The 25,131-nt window shown below is 43.9% G+C and overlaps 1 protein-coding gene across 1 annotated transcript; it reads left to right on the top strand.

The window, feature by feature from the left end:
• The first annotated feature begins 213 nt into the window (after positions 1-213).
• Positions 214-23,652, top strand: LOC120054337 (desmoglein-2-like). The gene is made up of 15 exons (XM_039001748.1): positions 214-330; positions 3,187-3,318; positions 5,530-5,688; positions 5,822-5,969; positions 6,321-6,484; positions 6,908-7,042; positions 7,378-7,563; positions 7,769-7,940; positions 8,013-8,232; positions 8,410-8,552; positions 17,962-18,183; positions 18,883-19,122; positions 21,200-21,330; positions 21,486-21,803; positions 22,459-23,652. Exons 1-15 carry the CDS (start codon positions 280-282, stop codon positions 23,650-23,652), a joined length of 3,615 nt encoding a protein of 1,204 aa, XP_038857676.1. The 5' UTR covers positions 214-279.
• The last annotated feature ends 1,479 nt before the right edge of the window (positions 23,653-25,131 follow it).

Here is a 25,131-nt window from a genome sequence, read left to right as displayed (position 1 = left end):
GAGAGAGAGAGAGAGAGAGAGAGAGAGAGAGAGAGAGAGAGAGAGAGAGCGCAAGAACGAGAGAGAGAGAGAGAGATCTTACCCCAGGTGAGGGTGTGGATGTGGTGTCACCAGCCAACCAAAGAAGAGAGAGGAGGCACCGCCTCAATTTACAGTACATCAACAGTGCACTGAAAGAAGTCTCTCACCCACGTCCACTATTATAACGTCGAGGACTCGCTTGTGGATATAGCTCGGATTCTAGCTCAGGTGTTTGGATTTTGGGACATTCTTCCGGTCATGAATCGGGTTTCTTTGCCCGCCGCTGCTCTTTTGCTATTTACATTCACGGTGAGTTATCTTATTTGACGTTGCCGGCGTTGTTTTTGGATTATACATTTTTCTGTGTTGGTGAAGCTAAATTACTTGGAAAATATAGTTTACCCGCTACCAATTACGTCACAATGGAAGAAGTTAAGCTAAACTAAAGCTACCCTTAAGAAAAATTGTCTAAAGTTACTTTGAAAAAGTAGCCTAGTTCACGAGATTCACGATGTGAAAAATTATCATATCTAAATTTGAAATGTCATATAATACAAATTGCATGAACAGATCCCTATTTAGATGTTAACATAATCTGTAATGTATCATATTAAACACAAAAACGATGTTTCAAGTGAGAATTAGGCTACAGGCAGGTCTGATGGCGAAAAATAAAGTTTCAGTAGTTAGTTTCAGTAGTTAGCTAAATTACACGGTACATGCCAAAAAGTAATTAACTAGACCTACTGAAAACACTACCAATATTTGAATTTAGTTAATCTAACACTAATACTGCAAAATGTAATTTAATTACTACCCAACATTGTCAATTTTACACTTTTCTTGTTGGTATTCGTTTTTTGGTCGTTCAGACATCGGCGTTTTGACACTCAAAACTGTACGGAAATGTTTGGCTGTAGTAGGCTACTGGTAGCCTAGCTAGTTGTTAAATACATTTATATTCCTTGCATTTTCAGTTCATAAGTCATAAAGTCTCATCTCGCTCCCAGAGTAGGCCGTTATTAAAAATACAAAAAGGATTTGTGTAATAAACACTTTTATACATTTTATAAAAAGGTGACTGCCTACTGGTCAAATATGCGCGAGACAAGTGCGCACAACTCATTGGCTATCAAAGGGATTATGACGGTCCACAAGCGCACCCATTCTTTCTGTAGGTCTATACAATTATTATTTTACTGAGGTTACAAAATAAAGATGTGTCACTTTTCTAACGAATATTGACAGTAGGCTTATAATCTTTAGGCCCCACATTTCAGGTGGTTAGGCATATAACCCAGTCAATCAAGAGCCCATAACCTTTACTTGGGGGTCACGTAGGACTGACATGCTACTCCGTTATAACCCTCTGGTCGAGCCAGAACCACCATAAAAAGGAGAAAATGTCCAAAGTTTAGTGTTTTGTTATTTGCATATAGACAGGTGTCATGGTAACATTGCTCTCACTCATGACAGTGAGAAAGAATCCCTTTCATTTTGAGAGCACTGCTTGAAAGGGGTTTTGAAATATGAATAAGGCCTCCTACAATACATTTTGAAAATGGCATCCACAGAACGGTTTCCACCAAAATTGGCTATGGGCCTATCATAAGAATAACTGAAAACAAATAAATGCTTTTTGGTCTGAATTTAAGGTTATGGTTTGGCATAAGGTTAGCAGTGTGGTTAAGGTTAGGTTTAAAATAAAAATTTAAGAAATAAATTGTAGAAATAAGTAGGGGTTTATGACTTTGTGGCTGTGGTAACTAGTTGCAACCTTGCAGAACCGTCCCACTGGGCACAAACGTCAATTAAACGTCTTTTCCACTATGGTTCAACGTCATTTCATTGAAATGACGTGGAAACGATGTTGAGTCAACCAGTGTGTGCCCAGTGGGTCATGGCTGCGGATCACAGCTGAGAGATATAGCGGAACTAGCCTAACCTTGTAGATTAATAGAAAATAGTATTTCTACAGCATTCACTCAACTGTTCTTTAAAAGGCATGAATTTGACTTCATGTGGTTGTTACTAGTTACCACAAGCACAAAGTCAAAATGTGCTAGGCCTGCCTATATTGTAAAAATTCTTGAAAACAACCATTTACTCTGTGGTTAATATTAGGGTTATGGTTAAGTTTTAAATCAGATTTTAAGAAGATCAATTGTAGAAAACGCAGGGTTTAGCCATAATTATGACTTTATGGCTGTGGTAACTAGTGACAACAGTTTCATGTTGACGATGACCTGGCTGTCAAAGCTTGCTGGTCATTCCATCCACAGGGCTATTTGTCAAACATGTTAATGCATCCCAAATCGCACCCTATTCCCTATTTAGTGCACTACTTTTGACCAGGACCTATAGGACTCACGTAGGGCTCTGGTCAAAAGTAGTGCACTATATAGGGAATAGGATGCCATTTGGCATGTGTTTTTTGCCAGTCCTGATTCATCTTTTGTTCTCACGTGCCCACCCACTATTACATACAGGTTCATACTCCTCCTTGCAAGCTACAATAACTATTCTTTACTTAGGAGTGGTTGTCTGGGTGGGTCTGCAGTAGGCTTGGCACGGTCTCACTGCTTTCACAGTTATGCCTCAGTACTTGTTGGTTTAGGATGTACACTGTATCATAACAGGTTTAAGTTCTGGTTTAGGTTCATTACAAGTCACAGTAAACTCATGGAACCTGAGTGTTTGAGTGACAGATCAAAGAGTAACTCACTACAGGAGAGGGACATACAACAATGGCTCTTCCTATACCAGGACCCCAAACTAAAATGGGAGATAAAATTGTTGACTGCCAGGTAAAAAAAAATATGCCATGCACCTGTCCCAGTCCATGGACTGGAAATTGAGATACACTGATCTAGAGAAACATAATACAAGTAATACTCTCTCTCTTTATCTTTTTTTCTCTCTCTCCACCTCTGAAAAACATGGGGTGAGCACAATCACTCACCATAAAGTATAATTCTGCCAGGTCTTTACCATTTGGAAGACCTGACTGAATTATGAGAACTTGAGAAGGAGGAGCAATCAGTTAATATGTTCCGGACACATTGATAGTGGATGGGGTGGGTGAGATGATTGGGGTTTCTGCTAATGCTATGTCACTGTTATCCATGAAAGTAACCATTGATGTATTTTGTTTTGTGAAAGCAGGTTTTAGTGTCTGTGACTGTGGTGGAGACACGTCATTCCACTGGGCTAAGGAGACACAGGAGGGAATGGATCATCCCTCCCCAGAAACTAGATGAAAATGTAGACTACACCAAGAAAGAGTTTATCGCCAAGGTAATGCCACATGGCAGAGGTGCAATTGGTCGCTAGCAGAGCCATATATTTAGAGAGTTAAGCCAACTTTTAGAATTTAGAATATTGTTCTAATTCTAGATATTCAGTTACATAGCATTGTTTAGATTTTCCTGACGTAATGTTAATGGTGGGCTAACATGGTATAGTACCAGTCAAAAGTTTGAACACACCTAGCAGCATAGCACCCTGCATACCACTGCTGGCTTGCTCCTGAAGATAAGCATGGTTGGTCCTAGTCAGTCCCTAGATGGGAGACCAGATGCTACTGGAAGTGGTGTTGGAGGGGCAGTAGGAGGCACTCTTTCCTCTGGTCTAAAAAAAAATGTCCCAATTCCCAGGGCAGTGATTGGGGACATTGCCCTGTGTAGGGATGCTGTCTTGCGGATGGGACGTTAAACGGGTGTCCTGACCTTCTGTGGTCACTAAAGATCCCATGGCACTTATTGTAAGAGTAGGTGTGTTAACCCTGGTGTCTTGGCTAAATTCCCATTCTGGCCCATAATACCATCATGGCCACCTAATCATACCCAGCTTACAATTGGCTCATTCATCCCCTCTCTCCTGTAACTATTCCCCAGGTCATTGCTGTAAATGAGAATGTGTTCTCATTCAACTTACCTGGTTAAATAAAAAAAACGACTTATTCAAGGAATTTTCTACATTGTAGAATAATAGTGAAGACATCAACACTATGAAATAACACATATGGAATCATGTAGTAACCAAAAAAGTGTTAAACAAATCTAAATGTATTTAATATTATAGATTCTTCAAAGTAGCCACCCTTTGCCTTGATGACAGCTTTGCACACTCTTGGCATTCTCTCAACCAGCTTCATGAGGTAGTCACCTGGAATGCATTTCAATTAACAGGTGTGCCTTGTTAAAAGTTAATTTGTGGAATTTCTTTCCTTCTTAATCGGTTTGAGCCAATCAGTTGTGTTGTGACAAGGTAGGGGTGGTATACAGAAGATAGCCCAACTTGGTAAAAGACCAAGTCCATATTATGGCAAGAACAGCTCAAATAAGCAAAGAGAAACAACAGTCCATCATTACTTTATGACATGAAGGTCAGTCAATCTGGAAAATGTCAAGAACTTTGAAAGTTTCTTTAAGTGCAGTCGCAAAAACCATCAAGCACTATGATGAAACTGGCTCTCATGAGGATCGCCACAGGAAAGAAAGGCCCAGAGTAACCTCTGGAGAGGATAAGTTCATTGGAGTTACCAGACTCAGAAATTGGAAATTGCAGCCCAAATAAATGCTTCAGAGTTCAAGTAACAGACATATCGCAACATCAACTGTTCAGAGGAGACTGCGTGAATCAGGCCTTCATGGTCGAATTGCTGCTAAGAAACAACTACAAAACGGCACCAATAAGAAGAGACTTGCTTGGGCCGAGAAACACGAGCAATGGACATTAGACCGGTGGAAATCTGTCCTTTGGTCTGATGAGTCCAAATTTTAGATTTTTGGTTCCTACCACCATGTCTTTGTGAGACGCAGAGTAGATGAACGGATGATCTCCGCATGTGTGGTTCCCACCATGAAGCATGGAGGAGGAGGTGTGCTGGTCCTCTGCTGGACAATGACCCAACACACCTCCAGGCTGTGTAAGGGATATTTGACCAAGAAGAAGAGTGATGGAATGCTGCAACAGAGGACCTTGCCTCCACAATCACCGGACTTCTACCCAACTGAGATGGTTTGGTATGAGTTGGACCGCAGAGTGATGGAAAAGCAAGAAGTGCTCAGCATATGTGGGAACTCCTTAAAGACTATTGGAAAAGCATTCCAGGTGAAGCTGGTTGAGAAAATGCCAAGATTGTGCAAAGCTGTCATCAAGGCAAAGGGTGGCTACTTTGAAGAATCTCAAATATAAAATATATTTTGATTTGTTTAACACTTTTTTGGTTACTACATGATTCCATATGTTATTTCATAGTTTTGATGTCTTCACTATTATTCTACAATGTAGAAAATAGTAAAAATAAAGAAAAACCCTTGAATGAGTAGGTGTGTCCAAACGTTTGACTGGTACTGTAAATGCACTATAATGCGGAAACCACATTGGTCCAACTCTCTAAATACGTGTCTCTCGTCTCTAGCAATGTTAATATTGCTGTCATGTTTGTTGTATTTTGTGTTTGTGTCGACTCACTCTCTGTCTATCTGTGTGTCTGTGTTTCAGATCCGGTCAGATTCAGACGATGGGACTGGTAATGTGCAGTACTCTCTAACTGGGGTGGGAGCTACTAACTACCCCTTCAACCTGTTCATAGTGAACCCTGACACCGGCTTTGTACGCATCACTGGTATCCTGGACCGGGAGACTATCGCCATGTACAATGTGAGTATCCCACCTACAGCAGAGCCAAATGACTGAAGATATAGCACAGGTGTATTAGTACTGTCGCAATGTATGATGTCCTTTGGTTTATTTATAGATAGATAGATAGATGATGATGGTTTTTTCTCTTCAGTTGTCAGGTACCGCTAGGTTCACTGATGGCAGTCAAGCAGAAAAGAACATTGATTTGAGGATCCAAGTTGTGGATCAAAATGATAACCCTCCTATTTTCGGTGACATTAACCCAGGAGAGGTGTACGAGCTCAGCTCAAAAGGCAAGTGTTTGGCAATAAATCAAGAACTTCCCCTAGAAAAGTGGGTTGCTCTGTTTAAGAGTGTCTGCTAAATGATTCAAATGTAAAATGTAAAATGTTTACAACTTCCCCTAGAAAATGGGAATGTGCCAATGCAATCCCAATGTGTTTTCCAGCTAATGACAGCATAATCTCTCATGGACAGACAACGTAACTAATAATCGAGTAGCTGGTGCAAGATTTTCATTCTGGGTTGCCAAGTTAATGATAGCATGACAACATCCCATGAATGTTTTTTAAATGTCCTGGGGCAATGTTATTTGATGAACATTAATAGAGATATTAGTGTTGATGACAGTTTTTTTTCTGTTTCTGTAGACACGTCCATCATGAAGTTGGTTGCGACAGACGCTGACGAACCAGGGAATGAGAACTCTCGGATTGCCTACACCATAATTAAACAGGAGCCTCCAGGAGAGAGCATGTTCTACATCACCAATGAAGGAGAACTGAGAGTAAAACAGCCCACACTGAACAGAGAGGTACATACAGCATAGTCACCCATCTTTATTTATTTTTTCTTTCTATTTATTTTGTCTTTATTTTTACCCCTTTTTCGGGATATCCAATTGGTAGTTACAGTCTTGTCCCTTCACTGCAACTCCCGTACGGACTAGGGAGAGGCGAAGGTCGAGAGCCGTGCGTCCTCCAAAACATAACCACGCCAAGCCGCACTGCTTCTTGACACACTGCTCGCTTAACCCGGAAGCCAGCCGCACTAATGTGTCAGAGGAAACACCGCACCCTTGGCGACCGTGTCAGCATACATGCCCCCGGCCTGCCGCAGGAGTCGCTAGAGCGCGATGGGACAAGAACTTCCCGGCCGCATGCACACTGTTTTTAGTAGACAGATTGTTATTAGAGACTCAGTTTTTATATATATATTTATCTCTTTTGTTTTCTAGGTGCAGGACTGGTACATGCTGACAGTGAAAGCTACAGATCTGAACGGTAGACCAGAGGGCAACACCGGCACCGGAACCTTTAGAGTCAACATCAAGGATGTGAACGACAACCCTCCCACTTTGGAGAAAGATGAGGTAATTAGTACATTACTCCATCAGCCTGATCCCAGATCTGTATGTGCTTTAGGAAACACTCCCAACAGCATACTCCAGCCTGATCCTAGATCTGTATAATATAATTGTTTCATTGTCTCACGTCAGATGATGACTCCATATCCACTGTTCATGGCAATGCATTGCTTTGGAATGGCGCCATCTGTCGGAAGACAATGTTAACTAGTTATGCTAGTCAGAGGTGTTGACTAGCACATACACAGATCTGGGACCAGGTTAATATTACTCCTCCTCTGTATATTGTTAGGACACTAGAGGCTGATGTAGTGTCTGATACTCTTTGTGTGGTTCTGCAGTATGAGGGCAGTATTGAGGAGAACACAGAGAACGTGGAGGTGATGAGGTTCAAAGTGGAGGACATGGACATGGAGAACACTCCTAACTGGGTGTCTCAGTTTGAAATCGTCAAGGGCAACGAGGCTGGCTACTTCAGTATTGAGACAGACCCCAAGACCAACGAGGGAGTTCTGATGCTCAAGAAGGTACGGCGTGAGTATCACACTGCACAGTCATACATTCACAGATATACTGTATACACACACACACACACACACACACACACACACACACACACACACACACACGCGCAGATGCATTCACACACTTACACACACATTTTCTCCTTTCTTTTTCTGCTGAAATGATCCATTTGTTTACATGTGCCTTTTTGTTTCTTCCATCCATTAGTCTGTAGACTATGAAGACGTCAAACACCTTGAGCTGGGAATAGCCGTAGCTAACCAGGCTCCACCCTATAATGGTGAAGGAGGAGGAGGAGGAGGAGGAGGAGGAGGAGGAGGAAGTGGGGCAGGAAGTGGGGCAGGAAGTGGGGCAGGAGGAGGAGGTAGTGGAGGAGGAGGTAGTGGAGGAGGAGGCAGTGGAGGAGGAGGCAGTGGAGGAGGAGGCAGTGGAGGAGGAGGTAGTGGAGGAGGAGGTGGAGGATCGTGGTTTGGTGGTGGAGGTTCTACAGGGAAACCTATGAAGACCTACCCAGTAAAGATCGCCGTGAAGAACCAGCCAGAGGGGCCACGGTTTGACCCCAAGGTCAAGGCTATCCCCATCTCAGAGGGAGGAGACTTCAAGATCAACAAGGTGATCGGCTCCTACCATGCCATCGACGGAGACACACTAATGCCTGCACAGAACGTCAGGTCTGTAGTGGCTCACACACACACACACACACACACACACACAACACACACACACACACAGCACACACTTGGCAATACCTTGTCTGATCTGTTGAGCTCAAATACACAACACCCATCCGATATGCATAAGTTCATATACCAAAACATTTTCCACTATCCCTGTTTTTCCTGATGTAGGTATGCTAAGGGCTCTGACCCAGACAACTGGCTGACCGTTGATGAGTTGACTGGGGATATTAAACTCAATAAGATGCCTGACAGAGAGTCCAAGTTCCTGGTCAACGGGACATACTACGCCAAAGTTCTCTGCATGACCCAAGGTAAGCTAGTTCAGCCTCTTGGTAGTTAGCTTCTTAGCCTTGACACACAACACCCTACAGTATATTGAATGTCAATGTGCCACGGGAAGGATCTGAACCTGGGTCTCCCATGGGAGAAACCAAAATCTTAACAGTTAGCGCAATATGAAATTCCATCTTTGCCTGAGGGTGACACTGTTTTTGAAGCTGCACAGAGGGCTACCTCATCACATCTGCTACCTTTGTATTGGACATATGTTACATAACATGAATAACTCAAGTTGAACTAGTTAGTCTATAGCCTTCTGTAGCATTTATGAATGAAATGACATGATCTCTTATTACAATCTATTCTACATAGCACAAGATTATATAACATCAGTCTATATAACCCCTGAGCCTGAATCCTAACTTGTAACACTATCCATGTTCTGTGGCTCTGCTAAGCACTGAAAATAGAGAAGAGTACACTCCTGTCTCCTTATAGCCTTGTATTATGCTCATACTCCGTAATCCATACATCAAGGCTGACCGGATGTAGCCTGTTCCTAGATCTGTTTGTGCTCTTGTAAACTCCATTGCTGTCCTTGTCAAGCCAAACATTTCATGTCATGTTTGGCATGACAATGAGTGACAAGGAGGTGACATCATAGCACAAACAGACTGGCACTAGATCTGATGTGCAGTAAAGGGGCCTGATTCACAAAACCTTCTTAAGAAGACACTTCTTAAGGATACTTTTGTAACCATGAATGTTTTCTTGCGCCACAGACACAGTTGGCGACGGGATATTTAAATACAGCAAGAAAACAAATTAAACACGCATTATCTAGCTAGCTAGTAATTAGCAATATATTACAATATTCTAGAAGTGTTAAATATTTTAATGTTAAATGACGAGACAGAGGAATTGATGCGAGTAACCAGTCTTGTTCAGGACATTGCAATACATCCGGGTATCTCAAGCACACCGGTAAAAACACTGGAGTTGCAGTAATTAACATTTACAGATGGCATCACTGTGCCATCTTACACCTATAACATCTTCCCTTTTATAAAATAGGACAGGAGCTGTCAATTCACTAACAAAACAAACCTAGTAATAATTTCCAACATGAACAATTTAGTTTTTTTTCAGGTATCAACTTCACACATTTTGATAGTCTCTTCACTTTTCCCATTTTTTTTTATATCTCTGTCTGTCAACAATCCCTAATGGGAAACCTACAGATTAAGTATTTTTGGTGGCTGGGACAGACGCCCGCAGCGTAAAAAGAAAGGGGGCGTCTACGAGGACTGCGTGTTCCCGCACAGGCGTGTCACCTGCCTGTCTAAGGGGAGTATTGATGGGCGAGGGAGCGGCCAACCTGTGATCCCTTAGCTCTTCGCCCAGTGCCTCAGGCCCCATATGACTTGCTGGGGTTCCGTCCTTTGTCATGCGACCCCTATGACCATCGGGGTTCTGAGTAGGTGCTGGCTTAGCAATCCGAAGGTCAACCCTGTTGTAACGGTACAGTGATCCATTCACTTTGACCAAGTAGGAGCATGGTGCAACTTTCTGTACACAGGATTCGAGTCTACAGAGGCCCGTCTGGTCCCCTGGTAGTGGCTTCATCCGCACTGTTTCACCCACCCTGAGCTTAGGTAAGTCTTTTGCTGATTTGTCGTAGATGAACTTGGAGACCTGTCTTCCGTGACGTAGCTTCAGTGGCACGTCTGTCACCACACAGGGCTCCAGGAGAGTGTTGGCTACTGGCAGAGTTGCTTTTAAGCGCCGTGCCATGAGGCGCTGGGCCGGGCTGCTATCCATGCCTTCTGTTGGGGTATTGCGCCACTACAGGATTGCTTTCCAGGCATCCTTGCCCTCTCGCAGAGCTTTTTTGCGATTTTGACCGCCGACTCCGCCTTCCCATTAGCTTTTGGGTGTCGTGGCGATGACGTGATGTGCTTGAATTCCCATTCTGCAGCAAATTTTCGGAACTCAAATCCGGAGAATTGGGGTCCATTATCTGAAATCTGTCTGGCCATAGCTGGCAAACTGAGCCTTGCAGCGTTTGATCGTTGTCTCTGTTGAGAGGTCGGGGAGGAGGTCAATCTCCCAGAAGTCTGAGTAATGATCGACTACCAGCAGAAAGTCTTTGCCACTGTGCTGAAAGAGATCTAGACTTACTATCTGCCAGGGGCACATTGGTAACTCGTGGGACATCATCGTCTCTCTCTGTTGCTCAATGGCATATTCATTGCAGACTGTGCATTTATTGACATAGTCTTTGATTTCACTCTGCATTCCTGGCCAATACAGTGTGTCAAATGCTTTTCTGTAACAGGCCTCACCTCCAATGTGACTTGAGTGCACGCGTGCCAACATCTCAGGGCGCAGAGACCGGGGAATAACGACTCTCTGACCCTTGAATATTACTCCGTTTTGAACACTGAGCTCCTCTTTGACTGGCCAATATTCTCTGACGGCTAAAGCAGTTTCTTCCTTGCAGTCGGGCCAGCCCATCAGAATCACAGACCTCAATGCCTGGAGCTGCTTGTCCCTGTCTGTGTGCTGTCTGATTTGTATAAGGCGCTGGTCCGTAACATTGAGGTAGTCAACCTGGTTGATGTGTTCAACATCCACTTGCACTGTTTGTAAGCTGAACACTGCGTGTTGTTCATGCATGGAGCGTGTGTGTGTGTGTGTGTGTGTGTGTGCCTGATGCAGTAGCCCTGCCGAGCGTGTCACTCACATACATCTCCGGCCCTGGTTTATACACCACCTTGAGGTTATAGTTTTGTAGGGCCAGTAGCATGCTCTGCAGTTGTTTTGGGGCATTCAGGAGAGGCTTGCTGAATATAGCAATAAGGGGCTTGTGATCTGTCTCTGCGTTAATGTTGTCGTGCCCGTACAAGTAGTGGTGGAAGCGTTGGCATGCAAACACAATGCTGAGGCACTCCTTCTCTATCTGGGCATAGTTCTGCTCTCTTGGAGTGAGTGCCCTAGAGGCGAATGCCACAGGCTGGCCCTCCTGCATGAGGGCCTCCCTCCATACTGTCTCGAGTCACTCTGAATTGTGACAGGTTTTGACACATCGTAGTATCGCAGTACAGGTGTCTGGGTGACCAGTTGTTTTATTTCCCTCGCCGCTGTGTCGTGTTTTGGGAGCCAATGCCAGATGGTGTCCTTGTCCATGAGCCTCGTAAGTGGCTCACACACCTCAGAGAGCCGCGTTAGGAACTTGGCCAGGTAGGTCACAAATCCGACGAAGCGCTGCACTGCCTTCACGTCAGATGGGGGGGGGGGGGGGGGGGGGGGGGGGGGGGGGGGGGGGGGGGGGGGGGGGGGGCATTTCCAAGACAGCCTTCACTTTCTCAGGATCCGCCTTCAATCCGGTGGAGGACAAGATGTGCCCATGAAAGCGGACCTCTGGCACTTTAAACTAAAGCTTTTTATGCTTAGCCTTAGCTTGACCTGTCTGCATCTGTCCATCAGGGCCAGCAGCTTGGCGTCATGGTCACGTTCTGCCTTCTCATCACTGTCCCCACAGCCCACTACGGGGATGTAATCTGCTATTGGTTCCACGCCACTGAGTCCCACCAACAGCTCGTGCTGTTTCCGCTGATACACCTCTGCTGCCACGGAGACCCCAAACGGGAGGTTCAACCACCACTTCCTGCCCCAGGGTGTCCAAAAGGTGGTCATGTAGCTGCTGGGCTCGTCGAGCTTGCACTGCAGGAAGGCATCTCTGGCATCCACGAGCGTGAATACTCTGGCCTGCGGGAGCTTGTAAAGAGCATCCTCCAACGTGGGCATAATGTAATGTGAACGTCACAGAGCCCGGTTGAGGTGTTTAGGATCTGTCGTGTCTTTGCTATCATTAAATTGAAGACTTATAGTTTATATAAAAGATTCCTGTAATTAGGGATTACGCAATCAACTGATTAATAACGTAACTAATTAACTATGAATTCGGGGGCACCAGGGAAAGTAGTCAGATTACAAAGTTATAATTTCCCAATATAACCTTTCAGATATTTTCATATCTGATCAATAGTCTTCTGATTAATGATTTATTTATTTTTACCTCACGTTAGTCTCATTCCAAACGTCGTAAATTGTTGGTTATCTGCACGAACCCAGTCTTCACTATGAGTCATCCATACATCAATTGTCTTAAATCATTTATTTATTACTAACTAAGTAATTCACAGAAATGCATAAACAAACAAACAAACTTAAAATGGTTACATGAAATGATGGGAGAAATATGCCCTAGTGGGCTGAACCGGCATGGCGGCTTGTTAGACAAAGGGAAAATTGGGGGTCGACTAGTTCATAACTATAACAATTGACATGCTAATCCTTTAAACATGAACGCTCACTCATTCGGGAACAATTGCAATCAATATATATATATTTACGCTCAGTGTGTCGTCTTGATCGCTGGAGAAAAGTTAGTTTCTGTTGGAGTTTCTTCTGTCTCTGTCTTGGTTATTGTGGATAGTTCAGAGTGACATTCGTTATAGAATGGGTGTTTCGGCGGTTGTCGTTCTTCGCGTTCAATGATACCGAATTCCTAGCTGCAGACTAGTAGTCAATATCAAAGACTTGTTCTTATTCTGTCGGTATAGTCTTTGAGTTTAACCACGTGGTGTGGTTAAACGATTCAGCAATGGTACACAACCTTCGTTCTCCTCCTATGGAGAAAAACATGGTCTGTTGATAATTTCTCAGAGTTGGGTTTTTATTCGGATAGCAGAGAGGGGCTGTCCCAGGATGTCTGACCCAACTGGCTCAGGGGCGGGTCCTCGGATTTAGTTCAAATCAAAAGGGATTTGTATTTTTCTTCATTAAACAGTCCAAAATCATATTACACAATTATACAAACAGTATCATACTCACTCATTCATTTTATACAACAAACAGATGTAAACCTCATATCTGAGGTTATTATACAAACAGCGGTATGGTAATGTAGCCACACAGTCTCCCATGAGTTTCCCACATTGTGACAAACGGACCGGTTAATAGCTGGAATCTTCACCGATCTTTTATACTTTTGCAGGAACATGAAATCTGTTCGTACCTCAAGTTCTGTGAGGTGGAAGAAACTTCCTTTGTCCTGAAAGTTTACCCTCTCTCTAATACTGTTTGGCCATGAGGAGATTCTCAGGAATTTACGACGTCTCTCTGTGACCACAGCATGGGTTGAATGAGGAAAGGGGGAGGCAGGGAGAGGGGGATGGGGCTTGATGTACCCAAACAGGCAACGTCATGACAGGATCAATGCATATCCGTAGCTTGTCTGGTTTCTTGATGATAACCATATTACTTATCCAGTCTTTAGGCTCAGTGACAGATGTGATGTGGCCATCTGCTTCGTATTTGTCAAGCTGAGCATTCGTAGCTGCTTTCATGGACACTGGTACACTGCCGGTTGCACACTGGACAGGCTGGATTACTGCGTCCAACTCAAAGTGGACTTCACCGGGAACTGACTCAACCAGTGAGTTGAAGACATCATGGTATTTGCTTAGGAGTGTCTCCAGGCCCAGCCTGGACTTTGTCTATAATGTTAAGATCAGCTGGGATGGTGAAGTTAATAAGCCCAAGGCGCTCGCATGTGGACCCTGACAGTAATGGCTGTTGACTAGCCTCAACTATTTCAAACTCAAGGGTGTGTTTCTGGCCACGTAAAACACACTACGTCACAAACAGGCCTAAAGAGTTCATGAACTGGCCTGAATACAGTTTCAGCTTGGTACTACTCTGTGTGAGTTTGTCTCTGGGCGCGAGCCTCCTTTTGTCTTTAAGGCTCATAACTTAACATGTGACTCCCAAATCTAGCTGGCATTGCTGTGGTTTATTATTAAGTAGTAGAGTGACAAACCACTTTTTTCCTTTTGCCCTCACTGCCCCTATGCACTCGCTAGCATATACATCCTCTGTGCTGTTGTTCCCTTCATCTGTGTTTGTTTCAATGGAGTTCACTTTACCCTCCTTTCTCTTGCTTTTCATGCAGACCCCCTTGTGAAGTAATTAGCTGTACCACAGGATTTGCATATTTTCCCAAAGGCTGGGCAGTGTTCTTTACCCCGTCCATGAGAAATGCCACAATATCTGCACGTTTTGGGGTTGTCTACTGCAGAGTTGGCTGTAGTATTAGCATTAGCTGTGGCAAAGGGGAATTTCTTTACTAGCTGCCTGAATGTAGCATTGACATTGTCCATATGTTGCCTTTCTAGCTCCATGGACCTTATCGGTATATCAGTAAGCTCTGCTGCACGGCATGTCTCCATTGCCAAAACCAGCGTCAGGTCACGTTCTCTCAGCAAATGTCTGTGCGTGCCCTCATAAGCTATACCAAGCACTATCTGATCTCTGATCAGTTCATCTCTTAAAGCACCATATTCACATGTAGCTGCCTTTTCCCTTAGGCTGGTGACAAAGCTGTCAATGGACTCCCCGTCCCCCTCTTTGCAACAACCGAAAACATAACGCTCGTAGATAACGTTCTTTGCTGGCTTAAAGTAATTTTCAAGAGCATCAAGAATAGCTGTTGCGTTACCTTGCTGAGCTGCTGTTAGGTTCAGGTTGTGTTTGTATACGTGTTGGCATTCAGTTCCTATTATAGTCCTCAAAGTGGCAGCCACTACATCATCGTCCTTTTCCAGAAGTCACGTGGCTAGTGCATAGTCCTCCCATTCACCTCTAAACGTATCCCAGTTCGTGCGCCAATCTCCGCTGAGCTTCACAACGGCGGGAGGGGGAATATTCGCTGCCATGTCTAACCGGTGCTACACAACTCTTAAGCTAACTGCTAACTAGCAAACTCACTCTAGCTAAGGTTAATTCCGGCAACATTTTACTCAAGGAAGCATTTTTTTGTAAACCAGAACAGTTCACTCTAATTTGCGGAGATCATGGTTAGTTATCCGACTCTCTGACGCCATGTTTGGATGTTAAATGACGAGACAGAGGCATTGATGCGAGTAACCAGTCTTGTTCAGTACATGGCAATACATCCGGGTATCTCAAGCACACCGGTAAAAACACTGATATTGCAGTAATTAACATTTACCAACAGATGCCATCACTGTGCCATCTTACACCCATAACATTAAATAGCTAGCACTATCTTGTCAATTTACAAAGAAGAACTTGGCTAACGTTAACGTCGTTAGCTATGTTGGCTATAATGTCGTTACGCGTTAGCTAGCTAACGGAGCTACCTAACTTAACGGTCGCGCAGTCTACCACCGTCTCTCCTATCATAGACGACACCTTCTCCTCCAGCTGTTCCACGTGAATGGTCTCTCAGCTCCCTTCTTCTTTGCAGCCGAATTGATGTCGGACCACTTATTTTTTACAGCGTCACTGTCCCTTGACATACCCCAGACGGTGGCGACAGACTCGGCCATTCTCACCCATCCTCTCTTTTTGGTCTCTGTATTGACCCCGCAGTTATCAAGTCTCCCCAACAGCAACCCTTTCCTGGCTGCTATTTCCTCCACCATCACGTCAAGCTAAGTTTTTATTGCTCTTTCCTTGGTTATCCATTTTTAGTTTTGATATAGCTAGCCTGATGGCTATAATGACCAATGTGTGAAAAACAACAAAATAACCAAATCATATCATCCCTGTCACATAGGCTTATTTATTGGTTTCAAGCACGTCACTAATGTCAATGCCACATAAGATGATATTTACGAAGTTCTTAGAAAAGATATTTACGAAGTTCCTAAGAAAACTATGAATTCCTAAGAACATTTTGAGGAATTGCATTTACGCACTAGTTATTTTTGCCTTAAGAAACTTCTGACGTTTTTTCGTAAGTAATGTTTTGTGAATCCGGCTCCTGTAGTCAAGGATTTGATTAATACATCTATATAATAGGTTTATCTTGTGGTATGTTTCGCACCATTCATAATTGTGGTATGTCTGGGCTGTGGAACAAACGGTCAGCAGTACTGCTTTACATACACCAGCAGAGGGAGCAGACCAGCCTCACAAGCAGATGAACTGTAGTACTCTGTTTCCACCAACAGGAGGTAGCACCCATGATTTATATACATCATGGGGTAGCACCAAAGATTTGTATAACGAAACCAAGATAGACCCCAGCCTGTCATTTCAAATGGGAACAAATGAATCATAGTGGGCAGAACAAGGAAGAAGGTGGGCAGAGTCAAGCACAAGCTAGCGAGACCCTATTTGCACGTTCTAGCATGTATTTCCATTAGGGAACACCTACTCTGAGAAGTGGGCTACTACCATATTTGGTAGTGAGTGGTAACGCCAATCGGATGCTTCACTTTACACCTGGTGAAATATCTGTCTCATTGTTCTATCTGTGGTAGCACCCTACAAGCAGGGTTGTTGTAGTACTCTTTAACCCAGCAGAGTGGGATAAAGCACCGTCACTTAACAGGAGTACACAGCTTTCACTCATAACAAATAACAATGTGCATGACAACTGTCAAAATCAGAAATGGGTTGCCTCCCCTAACAATCTTCTTCCCTATTCCTTTGTGACAACTACTGATGGTAAAAAGGGCTTTCTAAATCCAAAAACACTCCTTACCCCAGGACACTTAAACAGGTGACTATCCAGGGAAATAAAGAAAAAGGAGCCGTCTGTTTATGCATAGATCTGATAGATTTATTAACGGGACAAACAAACAAACAGGCTGACGTTTCAGCGTAGTTCACCTTCATCAGAGCCTTGAGTAGAAAAAGGTGGAAGGCACCTATTTAACCTCACAGGGGAGTGTCACACTTGCCATGTTTTTCAAACATGTCATTTAGAGCTGTCAATAATATCAACTAGACATGGGCTATTTAACCAAGTATAATAAGCCTTCTAGATTCCTTCCTACATATACAGTGCATTCCACTTGAATAATAACAAAGGAAAGAGAAATAAACAAAAACAAAACATATTTACGAAAGAAGAGAAAGAGCTGACCCTTTCGCTCGACTGCGTCTAAGCAGTCCGTCCGAAATGCCTCTATCTGTAGCAATTTCCTCACGATATTGCCTCTGGTGGAGAGAGAAACTTTCTCAATTCCCCAGAATTTCAAAGTGGAGGCTGAGCCATGGTTAGCACTCGCTTAGTGCCTGCCACCTTTTCCTACTCAAGGCTCTGATGAAGGCGAGCTACGCAGAAACGTCAGCCTGTTTGATTTTTTCGTTATTAAATCCATCAGATCTATGCAGAAACAGAGTGCTCCTTTTTCTGTATTATCCCTGATAGTCACCTGTTCAAGTGTCCTGGGGTAAGGAATGTTTTGGGATTTACAAGTCGAGCACATGATTCCGTTTGTTCAAGCTGGGCTGAAGTGCTTATGGGTACACTTCCTTTCTATGTCTTTATAAATACATTTGGTTGATTGATTAACTGACTGACTGATTGATTGATTGTTGCACTCTTTTCCTGTTCAGACATGCCCTCTAAGACAGCCACGGGTATGGTAGCCATCCAGGTGGAGGACTTGAACGACCACTGCCCCACGCTTACTAGTAACGTTCAGACCATGTGTATGACAGCCGATGCTATTACCGTGACTGCAGTGGACAAGGATGCGTTCCCCAACGGAGCCCCCTTCACCTTCACCATCATCCCAGAGGGAACAGAGGGAGTGTGGGTGGTCGAGCACCTAAACGGTGAGAGGCCTGGAGAATGGAGTTCCTACTGAGGGAATAAGATGATGATAGCACACAATAAAACCATTAGGGTTATTTAGTCTAGTAACAAAGAAGAGCTACACTGAGTGGTAGCATAGCCAAGCATATCACATCACATATACTGTATTCTATACTATTCTACTGTATCTTAGTGACTTAATAACGTTTACATATCTTGCATTACTCATCTCATATGTTTTTACTGTATTCTATACTATTCTACGGTATCTAAATGACTTAATGTTTACATATTTGGCATTACGCATCTCATGTATATACTGTTTTCTATACTATTCTACTGTATCTTAGTCTGTTCCGCTCTGACATCGCTCTTCCATATGTATATAGTCTTAATTCATTCCTACTTAGATTTGTGTGTATTGGGTATATGTTGTGTAATTTGTTAGATATTACTTGTTAGATATTATTGCACTGTCGGAGCTAGAAGCACAAGCATTTCGCTACACCCGCAATAACATCTGCTAATCACGTGTATGTGACCAATGCAATTTGATTTGATTTGATTTGACAGACATGCCTATTTCCTTAGTCATAGAGATGAGGAAGGAAAGTGATACCGTCCATGTTGTGGTCCCAATCCCCAGACAGATGTAGTATATCTATCTGACAACCTGTCTCATGTATGACTGTGTTTGTGTCTAACCTCTGACCCTACAGACACCTCAACCATCCTGAGGTCCCAAAAGGATTTGTGGCCGGGCTCCTACGCAGTTGCCATGGAGATCCGCGACCAGCAGGGGCACGCGTGTCCTGACCTGCAGAAGCTAAAGGTAGATGTCTGCACGTGTGCGGACAAAGGGAAGGCGTGCGCGACGCGAGGAGCTAAGGGCTCAACCGGGGCAGTGCTAGGGCCTGCAGCAATTGGACTGCTCTTCCTGGGTCTGCTGACGCTACTGCGTGAGTATGATGTCATCATCTAGAAGAAAAAAAGGCAGAATGCATTCAGGGATTTGCAGTGAAACAAGGGAAATGTATTCCATATTTTCAGGACAAATCTTTTGACCAACTGGGTTCATCAATGTCTACAATAGTGAGAAAATCAAAGTCATCATTGTGACATGGTTAGAGCTAGAGTTAGTCATCGAGGGGATGGGGATTGCCTGAGCAAGGCGCAGATTCACTGATCTTGATCATATAATGAGAAGATATTTCTGATGCAAGGGAATTTGTATTGTAGATCAGTAATTCTGCTTAGAGCCCTGCTCAGTCAGGCTGATCCTCTTAAATATTCTGGTACCATAGAGATAGATGACTCATCTTTATATCTGTGCCATTATAGCGTCTGTGACAGCATGGGCAGCGCCATTGAAGCTACAGCCCATAGGAATCCCCACCCAGTTGACTACTTTAAAATAGCATGGTGGAAGCCCTCAATTGCAATGTCCATGCTAAAATGGGTCAGATCCATGATGAATCCTCTATCCATCTCTATGGCTGGTACACTAAACTCTTCCCATAGTCCCTCCTCTCTCACACAGCTTTGAACTGATCTGTCTTTAAACAATCCCAGCTTTAGTTGAGGAGACAAGAGAGCCATATCACTAAGTCATCTATTGCGCCATTTAAGACTGAATTTACTACAGAATGCCTAATCAAACATCATTGCCTGAACTTGATTGATATTTATGTCAGAGCAAGTCTGAGTCGACACCTGAAATATACTGATCAAAAATATAAACGCAACATGTAAAGTGTTGGTCCCATGTTTCATGAGCTGAAATACAAGATCCCAGAAATGTTCCACATGCACAAAAAAACTATGTATCTCAAATTTTGTGCACAAATTCGTTTTCATCCCTGTTTGTGAGCATTTCTCCTTTGCCAAGATAATCCATCCACCTGACAGATGTGGCATATCAAGAAGCTGATTAAACAGCATGATCATTACACCTTGTGCTGGGGAAAATAAAAGGCCACATAAAATGTGCAGTTTTGTCACACAACACAATGCCACAGGGGGGTTGCTGAGGAGTATTTATGTCTTTAATAAAGCCCTTTTGTGAGGAAAAACTCATTCTGATTGGCTGGGCCCTGGCTCCCGAATGGGTGGGCCTGGCTCCCAAGTGGGTAGGTCTATGCCCTCCCTGGCCCACCCATGGCTGTGCCCCTTTAACTAAATCATACGGTATAAACAAAAAAGTAGTTGGTCTCCTGCTACACTTGTAAATACATCAGTCTTGTACTGTGAGTGGATTTACGTTTACTACATTACATCTAGTCTATGAGACCAGGCTGTGATTACGGCTCAACTTGAATGAATCATGAATAATTATGAGTTAGAAAGTTATAGACTCACAAATATCATACCCCAAAGACATGCTAACTTCGCACCATTACAATTACAGGGGAGGTTAGCATTTTTGGGGGGTATGATATTTATGCCGCTGTGGCTTTCTCACTCATCATTATTCACAATTAATTCAGGATTATCTGTAATCATGGTAGCTTCCACATTAATAGAGAAGTGTTTAGAAACATATTCTAGTTTAATTTACTCCAAAATGACACGATACATTATTTACCATTAGTTTCTATTGGGCACAAAATAATCTGAAACGCAACCAAAACAAACAGAAAATGCATCCAACAAATGTGTAGAGTCACAAGCTTGTTGTAGTCATTGCGTGCTATGAATATGGGACCACCAAATACATAACTTTTTACTACTTTAATACACATAAGTAAATTTGTCCCAATACTTTTGGTCCCCTAAAACGGGTGGGCTATGGTCAAAAAGTGCTATAATTTCTAAACGGTTCACCCGTCAAATCCATAGTGCTGGAGTACAGAACCAAAACAACAAAAAATGTATCACTGTCCCAATACTTTTGGAGCTCACTGTATAGTCAGCATCAGCCCTACTCTTGCTTTCTTGCTTATGCCGTGTAATGGCAGGTCATAGCTCTTGGTTTTTAATTGAAGCTGCTACTCTTATGTATTGTCTAACCCCCCTCTCATGGTCCTGTCTCCACAGTAATCCCTCTCCTGCTGTTGTTCTGTACGTGTGGGGGTGCCGGAGGTCTTCCTGGGGGCTTCACTGAGATGCCCTTTGACGCCAAGGCACAACTCATTTCCTACCACACTGAGGGACAGGGGGAGAACACGGTAAGAAGGGGAAAGAAGGGTGTGTGTGCGTGCGGGGTCACAGATAATCTTTTGTGTGAATGATTCCACTATGGTAGTATGTTTCTCGTTGGGGTTAATGGTCCAAGATGTCACAGCAATATATTTTTAACCCTCTGACCCCTGACCTCTTACAGGAAGTACCTCTGCTGAATGCACCAGTTCAGGTCGACACAGGAAGGGTCAAAATGATCAACGCGGGAACCATTGCAGCAACGACCGGAGGGGCGGGGCTAATGATAGGTGGTGATCAGTTCCAGAACTCCTCCTCCACGATGGGCGGTGGATTCTACCAATCAGACGGCCTTATGGATATTGGATATAAGAATGGAGGAGAGATAATCGGCCATGGGAATGGAGGAGGCTTTTATTCTGAGTATGAGAGCAGAGAGGGAGGAGGAGCCTATGAAGGCATCGCCCTGCCTGATCACTACCTGGAGGAGTACTACTCTCAGGTAAGGAGGCAGAAAATAGATCTACCCTCTGACTGTCAGGTCAGTAGATTGTGCATCAACATGGAGTAGAGAACACAAATAGAAATACAGTGTCCATATATGAAAGGTTGTGTGTATATTTAACTGGTAGAATAGACAGGTTGGTTGTTTAGCAACAAAACCGACATATGCGGAATTATGGGGCAAAACAGACGGGGTTGGCTTAGATTGTTGACAATATGGGTCTATATTTAATCTCCAAATGTTTATTGAAAACATAAATACATTTGCACAATGAGCACTTGATGTCTGTCAAATACATCATTGCCGTTGTTGGTTAGCTTGCTAGCGTATTTTTTGCCATATTAGCATTGACATGAAATCAGTCAAAACACCTCAAAACAACACATGGTATCAGAAACTAGCTGAAACTAGTCACTTACGATTCCCCTCATGGCAGTTTCTTGTCATCGTTGGTAGCTATATGGCCATCCAGAATCGCAACAACTCATGGACTTGTGCCCCATTGAAGCGGGCACAAAATTTCCTTGACCTTGTCAGCTAACCCATCTATATACACTGAATGTATGGTATAATGAATGGTGGCAGGCGGTGAAGTTAATTGATGTGTCTGTATTGTAACATATGTCTGTGTGGGTCTGTGTTGTATTTTCAGAAAGCTCATTGTGCAGCTGAAAACCACATCCAGAAGGACAGTCAGTTGGTGTATGACTACGAGGGCCAGGGCTCTTCTGTGGGCTCGGTGGGATGCTGCAGCCTCCTGGAATCTGACAACGACCTCCAGTTCCTCAATGACCTGGGGCCAAAGTTCAAGACCCTGGCCGAGGTGTGCCGCGGAGAGAGGATCCAAACTGAAGTCTCTGCCCCTCTGCCACCCAGACCCATCATCTCCATGCCAACAGCAGCCAGCAGTGTGACGACCAATGTGGCGTCCAGAGTGGTTTCCGCCGCCCCGGTCCCAGCCCCAGCACCGCCCCCTGCCCCGGCCCAGGTGACACACGTCGAGAGGGCTGTGGTGAGGGAGTCAGATCGTTCAGATCGTTTGTCTACTCTGAGGCAGGACATGGTGGGAGGAAGCCAGGGCCAGACCTTCCTACTGCAGCAACAGCCTATGTACTACACCACCATGCAGCCTATGATGCAGCCCGTGGTGCAGCAGATGCACTATGTAGTGGAGCAACAGGTCCCCAACACACAGGGCATGATAATGGTCAACGGGCCTCCGTCAGGCTCGGCCCAGGGCCTGGTGCTGCAGGGGCAACGGGTGGTGACCGGTACCCAGGCTCAGGGCACCCTTGGCAGGGGAGAGGGAGGCCTGATCCATATGGGGAACATGTCTGGTTCTCAGGGTATGATGGTTGTGGATGGGCCGGTGATGCAGGGGGGGCAGATGCTCCAAGGGGGGCAAATGCTGCAGGGGGGGCAAGTTTTTCAGGGGGGGCAAGTTCTTCAGGGGGGGCAGTTGGTACAAGGGGGTCAGGTCCTTCAGGGGGGTCAGGCCTGGCTGCAGCAGTGTAGCTCCCTGCAGCGAGGGGGCTTATCAGGGTCACAGAGCATGCTGGTGATGGAGGGACAGGGGGGTAGCAGCGGAGGTAGTGGGGTGCAGAAAGGCCAGGGAGGGGTGTTAGGGTTCTCCCAGGGGTCCATGCAGAGGAACGGCCTCTCTGGCTCACACAGAGTCATCTACACCACAGAGCAGAGCTCAGCCGCAGAGTCCAGCGCAGGCTCACAGAGCGGCATTGTAGGATTGAACGAGTCCTCCAGCAAGGTCAGCATAGGCCCCGCCTCCACCTCCCGCAAGGCGGTGATAGAGAAGAGAGTTGTGACCAACCAGAGCACCAGTAAATAAGGTCTCGACCAATAATATAATACTATAAACACTAGACACATTAAATGCCACTGAAGCTATTTATTGATGGAAATGTCACCACCTTGGAAGTTTTGATTTAAATTCAGTGCTCAAGATGGGGGGTCTTTTTTTGTCCCTGAAAAGCATATCACTCTTAGATGTATAGTGGGGTTTAGAATGAGAAAGTGTTAGATTGTTGTTTAAAAAATGTGGCAGTGGGCAAGTGTGCAGGTTCAGAATATTTTACAGATTGTGACCTTGTGTCTGCTTGCACAGCGAATTCTATTAGCCAGGCCTATAAAGCATCCCACCTTAGTTCTACCAGACAGTGTGTACATGTGTGTTTTCACGTGAGTGCGATTCAGCTTCCATCTGAAATAATGAACTGTTTGATTCCCTCTTGTGTGTACAAACACAATATGGTACCTTTATTTGACTTTCTAAACTTCTGGGGGGACAATGGTAATTCTTCTTTTTAGCTGTTAAGTAAATTATGTGTATTTCTGTCCCCTACTAAAAACAATCTTGGTCGACCGAAAGTTGTCTGTTCTTTTGACCAATCGATTGGTTAAAACGTGTATTTTTCCATGTATAGACACAACCTATGTGTTTTAATCAAATCAACTATATATGCATTGAGCTTGTCTGATGATCAAGAGGGAACCAGGGATAAAGATAACCAGAATTTTTTTAATATTTTTTTTTACCTATCCCGACCGTCCTCCCGCTTCTACTGGCCTTCGCAGATTCTGACGTTACTGTCCTGAACTTGCTAGGAATAGGCTACACGAGGAGTCAGCAAACTTTTTCATGTGGAATGCAAATTTATCTTACCATTTCTACCGATCTGTGTGCCAGTTATGATTTTCATATGCACATTTTTGTTTAGCAGTTTTCATTTATAATAACATCTTTGTATCTCAAAATCATTGTCATGTGGTTAGTCAAAATTATATCTAAATGAAAATGATACGAACCTAAAAAGTTACTTCTATTGCCATTGCCAACTATGTAAAAAGAGCCTATAAAGCCAACAAATAAAAACATTGCAGCCTGCAGGTAGGAAATATCCTGATAAAAATAAATATCCCATAAATCACATTGGCTACACATGCCCTGTCTGCAACGAACTTGAAACATTGTATCAACTATTAACTTGGGTCTGGCCTGAAGAACCTTGCCACATTATATAAAATATTCTGGGCCCTCAAGAGTTTTGCGAGCCAATGAGACACACCTGTAGGCTATTTGTGCAAGGGATAAGAAGTAATCAGGTAGTCCTATTTTATGACTTTTCCACTTGATCAGAGCATGACATTTTTCCCTTTCACACTGAGTGTTTATCGAAAGGTAGAGAGCTGGAAAGATTTTTCAAATACATTGATGAACTATTGTCATTCTCAATGGATGTAAAAACAGACATTGTTTGCTTGCTGTTTGAGGGGAAGAAAAAATTACTTTGAGATGCTCCACAGTGGT

Source organism: Salvelinus namaycush, chromosome 10, assembly GCF_016432855.1.
Source record: "Salvelinus namaycush isolate Seneca chromosome 10, SaNama_1.0, whole genome shotgun sequence".
In the NCBI taxonomy this organism is placed as follows: domain Eukaryota; kingdom Metazoa; phylum Chordata; class Actinopteri; order Salmoniformes; family Salmonidae; genus Salvelinus; species Salvelinus namaycush.
Note: the sequence above shows the minus strand (reverse complement) of the source record. Positions and strands in the feature narration are given on the sequence as shown.

Bases quoted from the DNA above. Each gene is read 5' to 3' on its own strand.
- LOC120054337 (XM_039001748.1), top strand. From the start codon at position 280: ATGAATCGGGTTTCTTTGCCCGCCGCTGCTCTTTTGCTATTTACATTC. The intron at 3,319-5,529 runs GTAATGCCACAT...TCTGTGTTTCAG, and splicing joins AGAAAGAGTTTATCGCCAAG to ATCCGGTCAGATTCAGACGA. The intron at 7,941-8,012 runs GTAGTGGAGGAG...GTAGTGGAGGAG, and splicing joins AGGAGGTAGTGGAGGAGGAG to GAGGTGGAGGATCGTGGTTT.